General features: G+C 43.1%; 1 protein-coding gene across 1 annotated transcript; it reads left to right on the top strand.

The window, feature by feature from the left end:
- The first annotated feature begins 5,169 nt into the window (after positions 1-5,169).
- RP9 (RP9 pre-mRNA splicing factor) lies at positions 5,170-16,397 on the top strand. Its single transcript, XM_083706407.1, is given in 7 exon segments — positions 5,170-5,208; positions 5,210-5,559; positions 10,389-10,419; positions 10,978-11,107; positions 13,936-14,027; positions 14,515-14,576; positions 15,536-16,397. Coding segments are annotated over 7 exon segments (876 nt in total). The 5' UTR covers positions 5,170-5,184; the 3' UTR covers positions 15,723-16,397.
- The last annotated feature ends 862 nt before the right edge of the window (positions 16,398-17,259 follow it).

Below are 17,259 nucleotides of genomic sequence, written 5' to 3'. Positions count from 1 at the left end.
CTAGACACCCCAACTTTTACACGGGAAGACACCCGAGGACACCAAAACCTGCATTCCTGTACCCGTGAAAATCTACGAAAGCAAATATATATATATATATATATATATATCAGCATTGGGAGAGGGACGTTGCCAGGGTTTCAGGGGGCGTGATGTCACTGCAGAGGGAAAAATGCCATTTTTACACTGACTTTGTGTCTCACTTGCTCCAAGATCAGGTACACATATGTAAACCCCTTCCCTACCTTAATTTCTTTTAGTATGTGTACTGTGGCACATCTCTATGCTCATTGGGTAGGTAGGGACTCCTTTTATCTTTAGGATTAAGATGTTTGAATTTTAATTTGATTTGCTGCCCCACTTATTTGCAACCTCACTGACTAAAGCAGCACACATCTGCTATGTCTCTTCCATTTCCATGAAACGAACCCATCTTTTTCTGCTTCCTGGGGCGACAAGTTCTTTATTGGGTTGAAGGTATACACACATTTTCACACATCCTGACTCCACTCAAAAGGGTCCATTCTTCTTAGTAGTGTTTGTGGGTTCCTATGTGCGCTGGGCATGCATATAGATTCAGGGGTCGACCGCATAACATCAGGACAAGTTAATTTCCACACTGTTGTCGCAAGAATGTAAGACACCAACTTTGACTTACAATACAGCACATCAGTTAAATATTGAACTGAAAATCAAAGGTATTATTTTCTTCTTTGTCAGTGAAAATGTTCAAAAGAATGTCCCGTTTGTAAAGTATAGGGCAAACTGTGAGCAGAGAGTTATCCTATAGTTTAGCATATGTGATTTGCCCAGCTTTTAGCTAGCTGTGGTTTATAATAACCTGTTACATTATAGCTAAGGGCTAAACTCCTCAGATGCCTTTAAACATTGGTGGCATTTGCAGTTTGGATTACATGGCAGGGGCACCAAAACACAGGTTGTACTTCTGCTGCAAAGGAAAGTGCTCTGTAATCTAGAGAAATGGCCTGTTTTGAATTCCTGGATTGTATACATGCAGATGAGCAAGAAGATAAATGATTGCAGGAAAGTACAATAAAACATGTTGCATAAAAACTTGGTTCTGCTTTACGTTTAGTATATTGCAAACATTCCTTCAGACACTTCCTTCATTACCCCAACAAGTGCTGGTGAGGCTCTCGGGGCACAATTGTGTCACAAACTATTTTTAAAATGTTGAACTCTCGTACCTTCCCCCAGGCAGTTCTGGGAATTGTAGTTGTGAAGGTGCTGAGGCCTTTTTATAACCAAAACCCAGTTCTACTCACTCTTGCAAAAGGGACTTGTCTGGGCTTTTTACATGGTTTAGTTATGTGGACCATGGCATCAGTGCAGAAGGCATAAGTTTAATACTAAATAGATCCCTCAGGAACTGTCTGTGACCCTGGTACAAGCTCCTATTTTGTACATGACCTAGACACAACAGCATCCTGACCTATTGCCAGCAGGAGATATTGGAGTACCAATCTCTGCATTTGCCAGACAGGTCTACCGGTCACCCTCCTATAAATAGGAACCAGATTTAAACAGAGACAATTAAACTCTTAGGGTAAAAATATGATTCAGGAACTGTAAAGATCAAGATATGGTCTTTCCCCAATTAAGGTCTTCATTTAAGCATAGATAAGCCCTTAAAGTGTGCATGTCTGACCAATCAAAAATGCCACGCATGCAATTTTTTCTTTTTTAAACCAAGCTGAAAAATAAAGCAGGTCTCAGCCCTAATCATCACCCCAAACCTCATGAAAAAATGGCCTTCAGCAGCTTCTGCGCTACTTCCCAGCACTCTGGTAATGTTTTAAAGACACCAGCCAATATTCCACTGGAATGTTGGCACTTCATTAGGGACACGCCAGATGCAAAAGCTGGCGGTGAAAGTGAATTTCTGCCCCACTTACCTGAAACATTACTCTGCATTTTTGTGAATTCAGGCACCACTAGCCTTTCTAAAGAGGAAAGCAGCTAAAATGGTTTAGGATCCATTTATTCATAGGCTTTTTTGCACAAGCAACCTTTCAGGGGCCACATGGAGGTGGGGCAGGGGCCTATAAGCAAACATGGCCAGGGCGATGAATGTGACGGACTGCATTACAGACCCTCCAAGCGTCCCAATTTTCTGGGGACATTCCAGGAAGCCATCCCGGTTTCTGATTGGATCCCAAATGTCCCGCCTTCCCTTATGGACGTCCCTGTTTTCTTTGGGAAAATGTTGGAGGGTATGCTGTTACCTGATTCCCAAGCCATCTGAAGGCAGATGTGAATAAGGCAGATTTTTAACATGGTAATGCTTCATTATGTTGTTCTATATGTTAGAAGCTGTCCAGAGTGGCCCAGTCAGATGGGTGGGGTATAACTGGTAAAATCATCACCAGGGCTTTTTTTCAGCCAGAAATCACTGGGACTCAGTTCCGGCCCCTCTTAGATGGCCATCATTGCCACTTAGCAATGTTTTATTTTAAATGTTTTAAGATTTTTTTGGTTAAATATGTATTCTGTAGTTGACTTCCTTTGCAACGTTTTATTTTGAAATCTTTCAAGATAATATTTTAGTTTCCTGTTCATTATGTTGCTTTGACTGTATACTTTATATTTGACTTTCTTCAGTTATGTTTAATTTTGGGTTGTTTTATTGATGTTTCAATGTGCTGCAAGCCGCTTTGAGATTTTTATTAAAAATATAAACAGTATAGAAATGAAATTAATAATAATACTAGAACAAGGAAGGCGTTCATTGTGAAGTTCTGGCACCTCTTTTTCTAGAAAAATAGCAATAATAATTGTTATAAGAAAAATGCTGCTCTTTTTCCCTTATGGGGTATCCAAGAGCCCATATAGAGTCCTTAAGTAGGTCTCCTATCGGAAGAAGAAAATAACAGAGGCCAACCAGAGAATACTGAGAAGCAAGGCAGCTAGAAAGCCTGATCTTTATTAACTGTTGCAACAGGGTGCTCACAACCACACGCAGGAGGCAGGAGGGACCCAGAACAATGGCGTGCAAGCCCTTATACTGTATAGACTTTTGAAATTGCCCACCCTGTAGCTCAATACCACCCCCAAAAACATCATACCTACATCACAGAAGGAGGCAGGCTACAGCAGAAATCCTGTCTGGCAGGATACTGATAATGGTCACTTGATTGCTTTACCTGGGCAGCCTGGCCATTCCTTTTGAGATGCTGTATATACAGGGGTACCTTGGTTCTCAAACTTAATCCGTTCCAGAACCAAAGTGTTCCAAAACCAAGGCGCGCTTTCCCATAGAAAGTCATGGAAAAAGGATTAATCCGTTCCAGACTTTTAAAAACAACCCCTAAAACAGCAATTTAACATGAATTTTACTATCTAACAAAACCGTTGATCCATAAGGTGAAAGCAATAATCAATGTACTGTAAGGGTAAAGGTATCCCTGACTGTTAGAGGTCCATTCGCAGACGACTCTGGGGTTGCGCGCTCATCTCGCTCTATAGGCCGAGGGAGCTGGCGTTTGTCTACAAGAGCTTCTGGGTCATGTGGCCAGCATAACTAAGACACTTCTGGTGAAACCAGAGCAGTGCACGGAAATGCCGTTTACTTTCTCGCCGGAGTGGTACCTATTTATCTACTTGCACTTTGACGTGCTTTCGAACTGCTAGGTGGGCAGGAGCTGGGACTGAGCAACGGGAGCTCACCCTGTCGCGGGGATTCGAACCGCCAACAATCTGTGGTTTAGACCACAGCGCCACCCACATACTGTAAAATAAACAAGGCAGTATTGTGGATGAGAAAAAATAAAATTATTATTATTTTCTTACCTGCACTGATGATAGTTATTGTTTGGAAGGGGGTCTTTTATCCATTTCCGCAGTCACACAATCGATCAATTAGTAGCTGAACTGGGTTCCACACAGTCACAAAAATAAATTAACCATAAAAGCCTCAAAAATGCAAAGTAGCAAAAACAAAAGTGCCAAACTTAATCCGTTCCAGAAATCTGTTTGACTTCCAAAATGTTCAAAAACCAAGGCGCAACTTCTGATCGCTGCAGGCGCCCCAGAAACAATAGCCGACAGCTGCATAAGACATTCGGCTTCCGAAAAATGTTTGAAAACAGGAACACTTACTTCTGGGTTTTCGGCATTTGAGAACCAAGGCGTTTGAGAACCAAGGTACCACTGTACTTAGTTCCGGAATCCAGGTCACAGGCTCACCATAGTATACTCTTAAGATAGGATTTGTGAACAAAGAGACAATGGGGAGGATTTTCTGGTTTCCTTCCTCGCTGCAGAGAATATCTGAGGTCACTGGAAGAGTCAGAATGGCTTCAGGATTGCTCTCCTGTAATATTTCAGATGTGGTTTATATACTTATATTTTATATTTGCCTTGTAGATTTAGGAACATATGATTTATATATATATCTGAGACATTAGAATTCCTATAAAATAATAATAATAATAATAATAATAATAATAATAATAATAATAATAATAATAATAATAGAATGGGACGTTCCTACTTTAATCAGAGAAATGTTGAAGGATATGGAGAAAGTTGTGGAGTGGGGCCAGCAAGGGAAAGGAGATGGCCTAGCCAGGGTCGATTTAGGTTTGATGAGGCTGTAAGCTAATGAAGGTAATGGGGCCCTTTATATGTCCAGCCGTCCTTTGTCAACAACAAATTGTCGCTGCTTTTTGTGTTGAATATATGCTATATGCTCATTAATGGACCTAATAGGTATCTAAAGCCATTTGCACATGCAGAATCATAGCTGTCAACGTTTCCCCTTTTTAAAGGGAAATTCCCTTATTCCGAATAGGATTCCTCGCAAGAAAAGGGAAAAGTTGACAGCTATGTGCAGAAAGTAGGCACCCTATATAGAGAAATGAGCAAACCAGTGGTATTTTAGTGAGCAGACTAGCAGGCCTTTTCTTGCATCGTAAGATCCTGCACAACACAAAACACTGTTGCTGCATGTAGGTTTTATTTTATTTGTTTTCCATCTTACATTTCGGAAATGTACATCCAGTTTTTCCCCATTATATTTTTGGGAGGTTCTCAAGAGAGTGCTTAGCTTGCTTAGCTTACACGTCAATGCGGCGCTGCTCAGAGAGGAGCGAAATCCGGCGCTGCAAACGACAACCGGGTTTTATTGTGAACTGATCGGGTTTCGTTAGGGATCGATCATGGATGGCTTCGATCCGGCCTGAGCAGGGCGGCGCTGGGAAGCCGCTCCGCCGAGCGCCGCGTGGCGGGGGCGCTGCCGAGGGCGAGGCGGCCCCGTCGGGCCGGAGGAAGTGCTCGCTTGGCCTCCCCTGGAAGTGAGGCGCGCCAGGCCGGCGCCGAGCAGCGCGGTCGGGCCGGGCTGAGGCGGCTCCCCCGGCGCACCATGTCCCGGCGCGGCGAGGGCGGAGGCCCGAAGCGGCACCGGAGCCGCAGCGAGTCGTCGTCGTTGCCCGGCGGCAGCCCGGCCGGCTCCAGCAGCCGAGGCCACGAGCGGAAGGAGCAGAAGAGGAAGAAGCGGGAAGTGCAGCAGATCCAGCAGATCCAGCACCTGGAGTCCTTGTAAGGCTGGGGGGGGGGCGGCTTGAACCCACCGCCTTCCTCCGAGGGCAGCGGGGAGGCGCACGGCATCCCTCACCCGAATCCAGACATCCCCAAACTTAACCCTCCAAATGTTTTGGGACTACAACTCCCAACATCCCCTGCTAGCAGGACCAGTGGGCAGGGATGATGGGAATTGTAGTCTCAAAACATCTGGAGGGCCGAGGACATCTGGTCTGTGCAAATGTTCTAGCTCTGGAGGGGATCCTTTAGCTCAGGGGTGCTCTCTTATTCCCCACCCCCCATCAAGGGGTCAGGCATAGGCAAACTCGGCCCTCCAGATGTTTTGGGACTACAATTCCCATCTTTTCTGACCACTGGTCCTGTTAGCCAGGGATCATAGGGATCTAGAGGGCTGAGTTTGGGGGTGACTGCCCTAATCCCTAACCATCAAAACAGCCCTGTGAGGTAGGCTGGGCAGGGCTGTGGGCGATGCGTTGAAAAGACCCCCCCCCCAAATAAACATACACAAATTTATTGAGGGTCAGCATAGTAGAGAGATAATATAAGGATGTATACAATTTTATAATATGCAGGAGTTAAAATTGGTTGAGAAATCAGAGAGAGGAGCTGGGGGGAGGGTTTGTTGGGGAGGTGGGAGGGAAAAATGGGGAGTAATGAAGATGATTTGTTTGAACAATTTGCTATGTAAAAAGTGCTAATAAAAAAGTTTAACAAACAAAAAAAGAAAACAACCCCCCCCCAAAAAAAAGCATACACAAATTTATTGAGGGTCAGTATAGTAGAGAGATAATATAAGGATGTATACAATTTTATAATATGCAGGAGTTAAAATTGGTTGAGAAATCAGAGAGAGGAGCTGGGGGGGGGTTGTTGGGGAGGTGGGAGGGAAAAATGGGGGGGGGAGTAATGAAGATGATTTGTTTGAACAGTTTGTTATGTGATAACTGTAAATAAAAAAGTTTAACAAAAAAGAAAACAACCCCACCCCCCAAAAAAATCTGACCAATAATTCTGAGAAGTGGCTCAGCTGCTCTTCTCAGCAATCTTCACAAGCTACAGCTATAGATATAGTCACGGTGCCAGATTTACTATAAGCCTGGCATAGGCAAACACAGCACTCCAAATGTTTTTTGAGACTACAATTCCCATCATCCCTGACCACTGGTCCTGTTAGCTAGGGATCATGGGAGTTGTAGTCCCAAAACATCTGGAGGGCCGAGTTCGCCTGTGCCTGGTATAAGCTAAACAAGCTATAGCTTAGGGCCCCACTCCCTTGGGGATCCAACAAAAATTAATGGGGGGGGGGGACTGGATGCACATTTCCAAAATCTGAGATAAAAAATAAATAAAATAAAACCTACATACAGCAGGAGTGTTTTGTGTCGTGTAGGCTCCTATGATGTAAGTAATGGGCCCGGCCTGCTAGCCTGTCCCTAAAATATCACTGGTTTACACCTTTCTCTATATAGGGTGCCTATATTCTGCATGTGCAAATGGCTTTAGATACCTATTAGGTCCATAAATTACCATATAGCATATATTCAACACAAAAAACAGCGACAATTTGTTGTTGACAAAGGACAGCTGGACATATAAAGGGCCCCGTTACCTTCAGTAAGGGCCGCATCAAACCTAAATCCGGCCCTGCCCCCCGAATCCCGGGAAGTGGCTGAGCTGCTTTTCTCAGAAATCTTAACAAACTACAGATAGATATAGATGATAGATGATAGATAGATAGATAGATAGATAGATAGATAGATAGATAGATATGTGCATACATATACACACACTACCACCTATTCCCTTGACAGGATTCAAGACGGCTTGCTGATAAAATACGAACAGTCAGAAACACAGGAAAAACAATTACATATTTTTGGCCTTCGTTTTTATTATTACGTATTTCGTGTTGTTGTTTTTTAAAAGATATATTTATTAAAGTTTTCAAGAAATACAAAACATACAAAATAAGAGCAAAGAAAAATTTATATATATATATATATATATATATATATATATATATATATATATATATTGCTTTCGTAGATTTTCACGGGTACAGGAATGCAGGTTTTGGTGTCCTCGGGTGTCTTCCCGTGTAAAAGTTGGGGTGTCTAGGCGACGTTTCGACGAGGTCTCACTCGTCATCTTCAGGCTGGTGCTTTCGGCTTCTTGTTACACGAAGCCAAGCCAAAGCACAACTAAGTGCAATACAGCCATCTTCTCAGGAAAACTCTTCACAAAGTTCAAGAGGTCAAGACACAAAGACTTTAGCAACTAATCCACACCTAATGACCCACCTAAGTGGTACTCAGGATATCACTCAAGAAATCACTCAAGGTATCTCTCAAGTAATTAAGGAACAAAAGAAGAAAAGGCACACTAGCCTGGGAACTTCCTCTCTGCCCAGAACATTGGAGGCTAGACACCACACCCCCTCTACAGTATTTATAGGAACTCAAACATTGAGATCCCGCTCTGTTCCAGTAACAAGAAGCCGAAAGCACCAGCCTGAAGATGACGAGTGAGACCTCGTCGAAACGTCGCCTAGACACCCCAACTTTTACACGGGAAGACACCCGAGGACACCAAAACCTGCATATATATATATATATATATATATTCACCTTTTAAACCTTATTTTCAATGACATACTTCCATGACTTCCCCATGCCCCCCTTCTTGTATTCCAATTCCATATGTTTAATTCAACAAGTTCTTATCCCCAATTTTTAACCTTATTATATTTAGTTCATTATTATATTTAGTTCCTTATTATATGACCAATTTTACCTTATACACCTCAGTCTTTATACTTTAAAATCTTTTTCTAAGATCGACCCCTGTTCTCTTCCACGGTTTCCCCATTTTATCCTCATAACAAAACAAAATAGAAAAAAGAATTTTGTGTTTTTGTCTCATATGTTCATTCCGTGAACTGCCCCAAGATCTTTGGATGAAGGGTGGTTTCATAAATAATAGCAATAATAATAATAATTGTTAGCTTCAGCTATTTCTGTCTGTGTGGGTTTCCTTTATACATGCACACGTGTATAATTTATTAAAACCGTACAAATACAATAAAAAACAGCACAGCACCAGACCTTTTCATTAAAAGCAGTCAGTTTCCAAAACGCTGTTTTAACAATAAGGCTGTTGGTTCAGCTGTTGGTGGATGGAATGGAAGCAATAAAATTGCTGGCGTATTTGCAAAGCCAAGCAGGGTCCAGTAAGGTTAGGGTACCAGGTGTTCTGATTTCTGCATTGCCAGGGGTTGGACTAGATGATCCTCGGATCCCTTCCAACTCTAGGTTTCTATCTTCTGCAGGGAGGGAGTTCCAGCGTCTAGGAGTAGCCACGAGAAGTTCCCGATATTCTTTTTTTGGGGAGCATCACATAATTTTTGACTGTGCTTTTCACCTACCGGCCAGGAGCAAGTTTCTTGCTCAATATCTTAAGGGAATTGCCGATGATACGATTGAAGCCAAACTGAGATATCTACTAATTGAAGATGACCCCCTAAGATCACTCATGGTTGCCAGATTCTTGATCAGCGTCCTATCCCTAAAGAAGAGAAACGGTCTCCTGTGTGGCTCGGATAACCCCTTTAAACCATGATCTATGTTTTAGGTGATATCACCATTGTTTTAAACCATGATCTATGTTTTAGGCGATATCACCATTGATATCCTTGATTAATTTATGAGCAGAGGGCGATGTATAGGTTACAAATTTATTGTAATGTATGATGGTGGTCTTTGTTTTTGTTTTGCTTCGGTTCCCGTTTGTCTTTTGTAAGTTTTGGCGATTTTAAAATTAGAGGTTTAAGTATAATATGTCGTATGGGAAACTGTCGTGTAATGGGCCAATGGCCGTAATAAAGATCAATCAATCAATCAATCAATCAATCTTTTTTGGGGTGTTTGTGGAAATGTTCCCTCCTTTCTGGTTTGTTCTGTCATCTAGAAATAGCCTTAGTGATCACAGGAAGTGATCAAAGGTTTAACCAGCATCCTGTCTAGTGCTGTTTTTATTTACCCATTCTGACTTTGTCGATCAGAGTTGCTATTTTGCTGTCAAATTAGCACAGCCACCTGTATCCATGAAATGGCATCGCTTCAAATCCATGACACAGAATTTTATTTTATTTTTAAAAGGAACAGGCAGGCTGCTTCAAGTCAATATTACATTTCTGCCACTAAAAAAAACACACAAAAGCTTTCAAAATTTCTCATTTGTGGCAAGATGGTGAAAATAAATATTGTTTTCTCAGAGATGGCTGCACTATGTCTGACAAATAGGTTGTTGCTTGAAATAGTTTCTGGGATATAGCCATTTTCAGCCAAACTCAGATCAAGATTTGCAGTTATCCTGAACTCTGTAACATACCAGGGGGTACCTTTTTTTCTTTTCTTTTTTCTTAATACCATTACCAGCATCAACAGATAATTGAGGCCTTTTTGATGTTGCTTCAAGATTTCTCATTTATTAAATCATATTTTACTATGTATTATTACACTACTGTTTGGAGTTGATGAGTTGGTTTGGGATTTTAATAAGAATGCTTTTTATTAGCTGCTTGTGATCAAGTATCTTATATTTTTACGTGTAAACCAGTTTGTGACTTTTGTGAAAAATGAATGACATAAATAATAAGCCCATTTGCTGTGGTTTTCCCTATCCACTTTAGATAAGGGAGGGGGGACTGAGTGACAGGTGTTCAAAAACATTACCCCCTTCTCTATTTTTGCTTCAGCTGAACTTTCTGCATTGCTTTGTAGTTTGTTTTTTAATGACACTAAAGTATATTTTCAATCTTTTTCCAGCTATGAGAAACTTCCTCCAGGGTTTATTAAGGTAGGTTGGGTAGCTTGTAAAACTGTTCTTTTTTTAAAAAAGAAAATACAGTAAATTAAACCAGGAACAAAGATGCAGTTTCTCTATATAAAAAGAAACCGTGACGTGTTTTACACAAAATATAATTGAGGGACACACACACAATATGTAAAAATACAGCGCAAGACTTTAAAAGCTAAATGAAACTAGAGTAAAGCTATACTTATCTGTGGTATAGATAAAATTGAATTAGATGGGGGGTTGAATTAGATGACCCCAAAGCTCTCATGTACCCTGAGGTGAGTGAGTTTGTTTGTGGCAGACGTCTTGGTTCATACACCAGCCTGGTTCTGCAGAATTTGAAGGAAGCCCTTTTAAAAGGTCTGCCTTTCTCCAGAAGTGCAACCCATAAGTCTGAATTAGTTGTGGGCTAAAAAGTTGGAGGAGATAGCAGATCAGCTGTAAGAAATGAAGAGTGTCTTGCAGTCCGTCCCACCTCGCAGAGGTGTAAGTTAGATCAGTTCGTCCCATTTTGTTTTTGCGGCTTCATTTCATTTGATTTGCTTCTTTTTCGTACAGGAAGATGAGACTAAACCGGAGGACTGCATTCCTGACGTTCCTGGCAATGAAAATGCCCGAGAATTCCTTGCCCACGCCCCAACCAAAGGGCTTTGGATGCCATTGGGGAAGGAGGTCAAAGTTATGCAATGTGAGTGAGCGAAGTAGATTTCTGTGCAGCTTTTGGGGAATGGGGAACAAGGAACGAATGGCTTTGCTGGCTGGGGCTGATGGGAATTGTAGTTCAAAAATCTGTAGAGGACCAAGTTGATGACAAGCTGGACTTGACAGGCTGGAGAGAAGGAATGAGGATTCAGAGGCAGGAGTCAACTGATATGCAGACAAGGAAATCCTAGAAGGGTTTAGGAAAATCTTGGCAGACGAGGCAATGGCTTCTCTTTTCTTGCTGTCATTTTTCATATTGCACTTCTGGTTGTGGCCAATTGGTACCATTCCTGGATCAGGAAAGCTTGACCGCAGCAGTTCAGGTACTGGTGATTTTGAGACTGGATTTCTGCAATGTACTCTATTAATAATAATATAGTGGTACCTCAGGACGTGGGTGGCGCTGTGGGTAAAACCTCAGCGCCTAGGACTTGCCGATTGTCAGGTCGGCGGTTCGAATCCCCGCGGCGGGGTGCGCTCCCATTGCGGTCCCAGCGCCTGCCAACCTACCAGTTCGAAAGCACCCCCGGGTGCAAGTAGATAAATAGGGAACGCTTACTAGCGGGAAGGTAAACGGTGTTTCTGAGTGCTGCGCCGGCTCGCCAGATGCAGCTTGTCACGCTGGCCACGTGACCCGGAAGTGTCTGCGGACAGCACTGGCCCCCAGCCTCTTAAGTGAGATGGGCGCACAACCCTAGAGTCGGACACGACTGGCCCGTACGGGCAGGGGTACCTTTACCTCGGGTTAAGTAATTAATTCGTTCCGGAGGTCCGTTCTTAACCTGAAACTGTTCTTAACCTGAAGCACCACTTTAGCTAATGGGGCCTCCTGCTGCCGCCACACCGCTGGAGCACGATTTCTGTTCTCATCCTGAAGCAAAGTTCTTAACCCGAGGTACTATTTCTGGGTTAGGGGAGTCTGTAACCTGAAGCATATGTAACCTGAAGTGTATGTAACCCAAGATACCACTGTAATTATTATTATTATTATTATTATTTAATTTCTATACTGCCCTATACCCAAAGGTCTCAGGGCGGTTCACATAAAATACATAAAATCAAAACAAAACCCAACCACCCAATAAAAAAAAACCCCAAAAGAGCCAGCATATATATTTTTTTAAGAGCCAGCATTTTAAAAAAGGGTACAGGATGTCAGGCAAAGGCCTAGTCAAAAAGGAGCGTTTTTGCCTGGCGCCTAAAGGTGTATAGTGAAGGTGCCAGGCAAACTTCCCTGGGGAGAGCGTTCCACAAATGGGGAGCCACTTCAGAGAAGGCCCCGTTCTCGTGTTGCCACCCTTTGACCTCTTGCTGAGGAGGCACGTGAAGAAGGGCCTCAGAAGATGATCTCAGGGTCCGGGTAGGTTCATATGGGAAGAGGCAGTCCTTGAGGTATCGTGGTCCTGAGCCATCTATGTGGGGCTTACCACAGTCAATGCAGAATGCTGCAGCACGGTTGCTGATAGCTTGTAGCACCTCTACTCAGCAGATCTATGCTGGTTGTTGATCCAGTACTTGGACATGTTGGAAGTGATACTGTTGGTATATGAAGCCTTGTACAGCTAGGAACCAGTTTACCTGTGTGATCGCCTTGCGCCATTTGTGCCGACTTGTCTGCTTTGAACTGACCGAAAGACCACATCTGTGAGGGCGAAGGAAGCCCCAGAGAGACCAGAGGCTCAGTGGGGCTTTGTTTAGGCTGCTGAGCCATCCCACAGCTGATGTTTGCGGTAGCACACCAGCATCGGCCATTTTTACAGCCCCAGAGCTGCAAATATAGTGGTGGGTATTTTTGGATACAGTATTTTTTTGTCTGGATTGGAGAGAGAATGGCAGAGAGGGCATTTAGAGGGTGCACCCCAATTTATGCGATTTTACTTATGTGTAGGGCTGTAGCTAGGGGGTGGTGAGGTGCCCCCCCCGCCAGGGGCTCAGGTGAGGGGGGGGCAAAACTGGCTAAAATATGTCCATAAATAGTAAAGGTAAAGAGACCCCTGACCATTAGGTCCAGTCGTGGCCGACTCTGGGGTTGCAGCACTCATCTCGCTTTACTGGCCGAGGGAGCCGGCAGACAGCTTCCGGGTCATGTGGCCAGCAGGACTAAGCTGCTTCTGGCGAACCAGAGCAGCGCACGGAAACACCGTTTACCTTCCCACCGGAGCAGTACCTATTTATCTATTTGCACTTTGACACGCTTTCGAACTGCTAGGTGGGCAGGAGCAGGGACCGAGCAACGAGAGCTCACCCCGTCACAGGGATTCAAACTGCCAACCTTCTGATCGGCAAGTCCTAGGCTCTGTGGTTTAACCCACAGCTCCACCCGCGTCCCATGTCCATAAATAGTCTATAAATAAAAATATTGATTGTTGCCTCATAAGAAAAGGTTTTAAATAGAGGGTGAATTGAATGGGTGGAGTGGGGGGGGGGGTTGGAGGAGAGGGAGAAAGAGCAGCTAATTTGTCCATGGCTAGGGGGTGCAAGATCTATGGCTCTGTTTATGTGCCCCGTGCCCCTGAATGTAACCCCCGGGTAAGGGGTGGGGGGAAATGCCTGTAATCTTTTTCAGTGCCTGCTTAAAACAGAGTGGGGGGGCATGTCAGTCTTGCTCTATATGTACTCTCATACCACAACTGCCTTCCCTCTGCACGACAAGGGCAGGAAGAAATCAGGTCATGTGACGACAAGCAACTAATGGTCAGTGCTTCGTTTCGTAAAGAAAAGCCAATCATTTTTAGATACTGGGTTTGAAAGGTACTGAATATTTACTTTTTTGGTGCACAGCACTATGTTAATATTTCTCATTTCTCCCTCAAGGCTGGAGATGTAAACGTTATGGACACAGAACGGGAGACAAAGAATGCCCATTCTTTATTAAAGGCAACCAGAAGCTAGAACAGTTCAGAGTAGTAAGTAAAACATTGTGGCATTAGTTTATTAATGATGTTTTTGAAAATTCTGCTACGTTAAGAGTGTCTGAATTCTTTCTTTTAACTAGGGAACTTTGTATCTTCTGCAGTGTGCTCTTAGGTAGAGGTAGGATTTCCCCCATCTAATATTCCCTACTGCTGCTTTTAAGGTTTTTATCCCCAGCTTGGTAATGAAACAGTAAAGAAGCCCAGCTGTAAGAAAAAACAGTTGAGAAGGGGAACTTATAAGAGACAGTTTGCAAGTGCAAAAGGGGTAAGGCACCTATTCAATTGATTCATTCATTGATTTTAGATACCTATACCCCTTGGTTCTGACTCTAAATTAAAGAAGAGCAGTTAATATGGATAAAACAATCACCAATGATTCTTCATGAGGACATAGGCTGGCAAGGTCTTTGCTTGAATCCTTAGGAAACAGCAATTATTTAAAAACAAATCAATTGCAAGTTATTCTTTTTCTTTAAAGGCACACGAAGACCCCATGTATGACATTATAAGGGAAAATAAACGCCATGAGAAGGAAATGCGGTAAGACTGATTCCTGTTTTAATCTGGGTCCATGCATCCAATAATAACCACAGTCATAATAGCACTCAGTCAGTCAGTCAGTTTTATTGCACATAGCCAAAGGCTGCCGCAATGTACACAGATAATAGCACTCTATAGAGTGTTTGGAGGCCTCTATATGCTATAGCAGGGGTCAGCAACCTTTTTCAGCCGTGGGCCGGTCCACCGTCCTTCAGACCATTTGGTGGGCCGGACTATATTTTGAAGGAAAAAATAATGAACAAATTCCTATGCCCCACAAATAACCCAGAGAGGCATATGAAATAAAAGGACACATTCTACTCATGTAAAACACATTTTTACTCATGTAAAAACACACTGATTCCCGGCTGGATTTAGAAGGCGTTTGGGCCGGATCTGGCCCCCAGGCCTTAGGTTGTCTACCCCTGTGCTATAGGAACATAGGAAGCTGTCTTCGCTGCATCAGACCATTGGGTACTTCCAGCTCTGTACTGTCTGCACTGATTTGCAGAGGCTCTCCAGGATTTCAGAAAAGGAGACATTTCCAGGCCTACCTGGAGACCTCAGGGATTGAACCTTCTGTAAAGAAATGCTTTACCAGTGAGTTACACCCCTCCCCCTAATAATAATCAGTTTTCAAAAAAATCAGTCTTACCCTCAGGCCAGGGCATGTGTTTGAGTGAGGCTGAGATTACCAGTTATGCATATTGTTTTAACCCAGGGGAACTTTTGATTCAAAGCTCAGTGTGTCTGCCACTACATTTCAGTAGCTCATTTAATGGTGATGGTTTGAAAAGTTCAGTGTTGCTTTCAAGGGTAGAGACCTCCACTTTTCCTGTCATAGTTTCCATTTCCATTTAAGACTACCACCCACCTAAAAAACAAAACTACAGGGGGTTTGCCCTGCCAGGCAAAAGGGGGAATTTGATTTTGTGTTCATTGGCCATTTGTACATTTAGGATACAACAGTTGAAGCAGTTGCTAGAGGATTCCACATCGGATGAAGAAGGCAGTAGTAGCAGCAGCAGCAGCTCCAGCTCTTCGGGATATAAAGGAAAACACAAGAGGAAGAGGAAGAGGAAAGAAAAGAAGAAGAGGAGAAAGCACAAATCTTCGAAACCTAGCAAGAGGTCCAAAGTGCATTGAGACGACTTGTGGCAAGCTTGCAATATCTTGCGAAGCATTCGGAGAACAATTCTCTGCAAAGGGCGTGTTTTAGGTGCTCCTTGGTGTCATTTTGTGAGTCGTCCTATCAGGTCTCCCCCACTGTCCCTCCACATTGCATTTTTCTCATTGTTCAGGTTTGACAAAGTTTGGTACTTTGAGCACAGAGGGCTGTACCTGAGATAAAGAGCCTTTGGCGTCTTAAATGTTTTTCTCTCCACCCCTTGCAACTTCCCTTTTTGGCAGTTCTTGGGCCCTGTTGTGTCCCCGCCCTCCCCCCAAAAATTTTTTAGCCTCCTGAGAGGTCAAAAATTAAATCTAGAATTTTCAGGCAGGGGGAAGCTGCCAGTGGAGAAGCTAGGCACATAGCTCCCAAGGCGTAGAGAAGCGCCCCGTGGTATTTCCTGCAGAATATGGAGAAAGGGATTCCTTTAGTGGCATGTAAACAAGGCCTCTGTGGTCCTGCACAGCCAATACCTGGGCTTTGTTGAAGGAAGACTAACAAGGAATGCCTCTGGCCACTCGGTTTGAGGCAGACAATGGGAAAAATCAAGAGAACTACAAAGGAACTTGGTGTGACCTTCACTCCAATTGCCTGTACTGTAGTTGACTTTCTATTATTGTACAGAACAGTGTGATTAAACACAGATCACAGTATTGTGGAAACTGGTTTGTTTTCTGCCATTGGGAGGAAATGTCTTCATGGCTGCAGTTGGACTTCAGTGTAAACATTTTTGCTTTAACTTAATGCCAGCCTGTAAAATAGGTGACCCACTCAGCCAATTGCAATCCAGCAGCCTTATATGACAGACGAGGGCCTCTTCAAATCTCCTGTTTGGGCCGTCTTCTTGGAACTGTAGCAGAAGGGGTTGTCAAGCAATGGAACAGGGTTAGTGGTCTGCATTCAGCTTGCAGGATCACAAGCTGTAGAGAACCAGATTTAAAGCTCTCTGTCCCATGTGAATTATGGCACAGTTTTGTCTTATAATTCCATACTTGAAAGCGTTGTGTATATGATGTAACATAGGGAGCCACAACAAGCCTTTTCTGTTCACAGGGCAAAATGATGCAAATTTTGCATATGATGCCATCTTCAAGCAGTAATTTTAAAGAGGTGTGCTTCATCATACCAAAAGCATATAACAGGATTGACATTACTACAACTGAAATCTAGACTTAAATTTCATTTGCACTTTTTCCTGCAAATATCATTATGGAGAGCACATAAAATAGTTCTGCTGCCCTATGGAACTGAACCCTTAAGTGTTAAAAATAATCTTGCTACTATGTTTTTAAAATAATAAGCAGCAAACAGGTTGACTGCTAGAAAGATTGCTTGAAAAGCTAAACATTGTCTGTAAAATAAGTTAGCAAGATGTATTCTTTTGGGATATCAGAAAATGTTTGTGAAGTGGTAATAACAAGAATATACTTTTACGTAGCACCACTAGACCATAAATTCAGGTTCTCTTTTGTTAAAAGAAGAAGAAGAAGAAGAAGAAGAAGAAGAAGAGGAGAA

Source organism: Podarcis gaigeae, assembly GCF_964106915.1.
Source record: "Podarcis gaigeae genome assembly, chromosome: 12".
In the NCBI taxonomy this organism is placed as follows: Eukaryota; Metazoa; Chordata; class Lepidosauria; order Squamata; family Lacertidae; genus Podarcis; species Podarcis gaigeae.
Note: the sequence above shows the minus strand (reverse complement) of the source record. Positions and strands in the feature narration are given on the sequence as shown.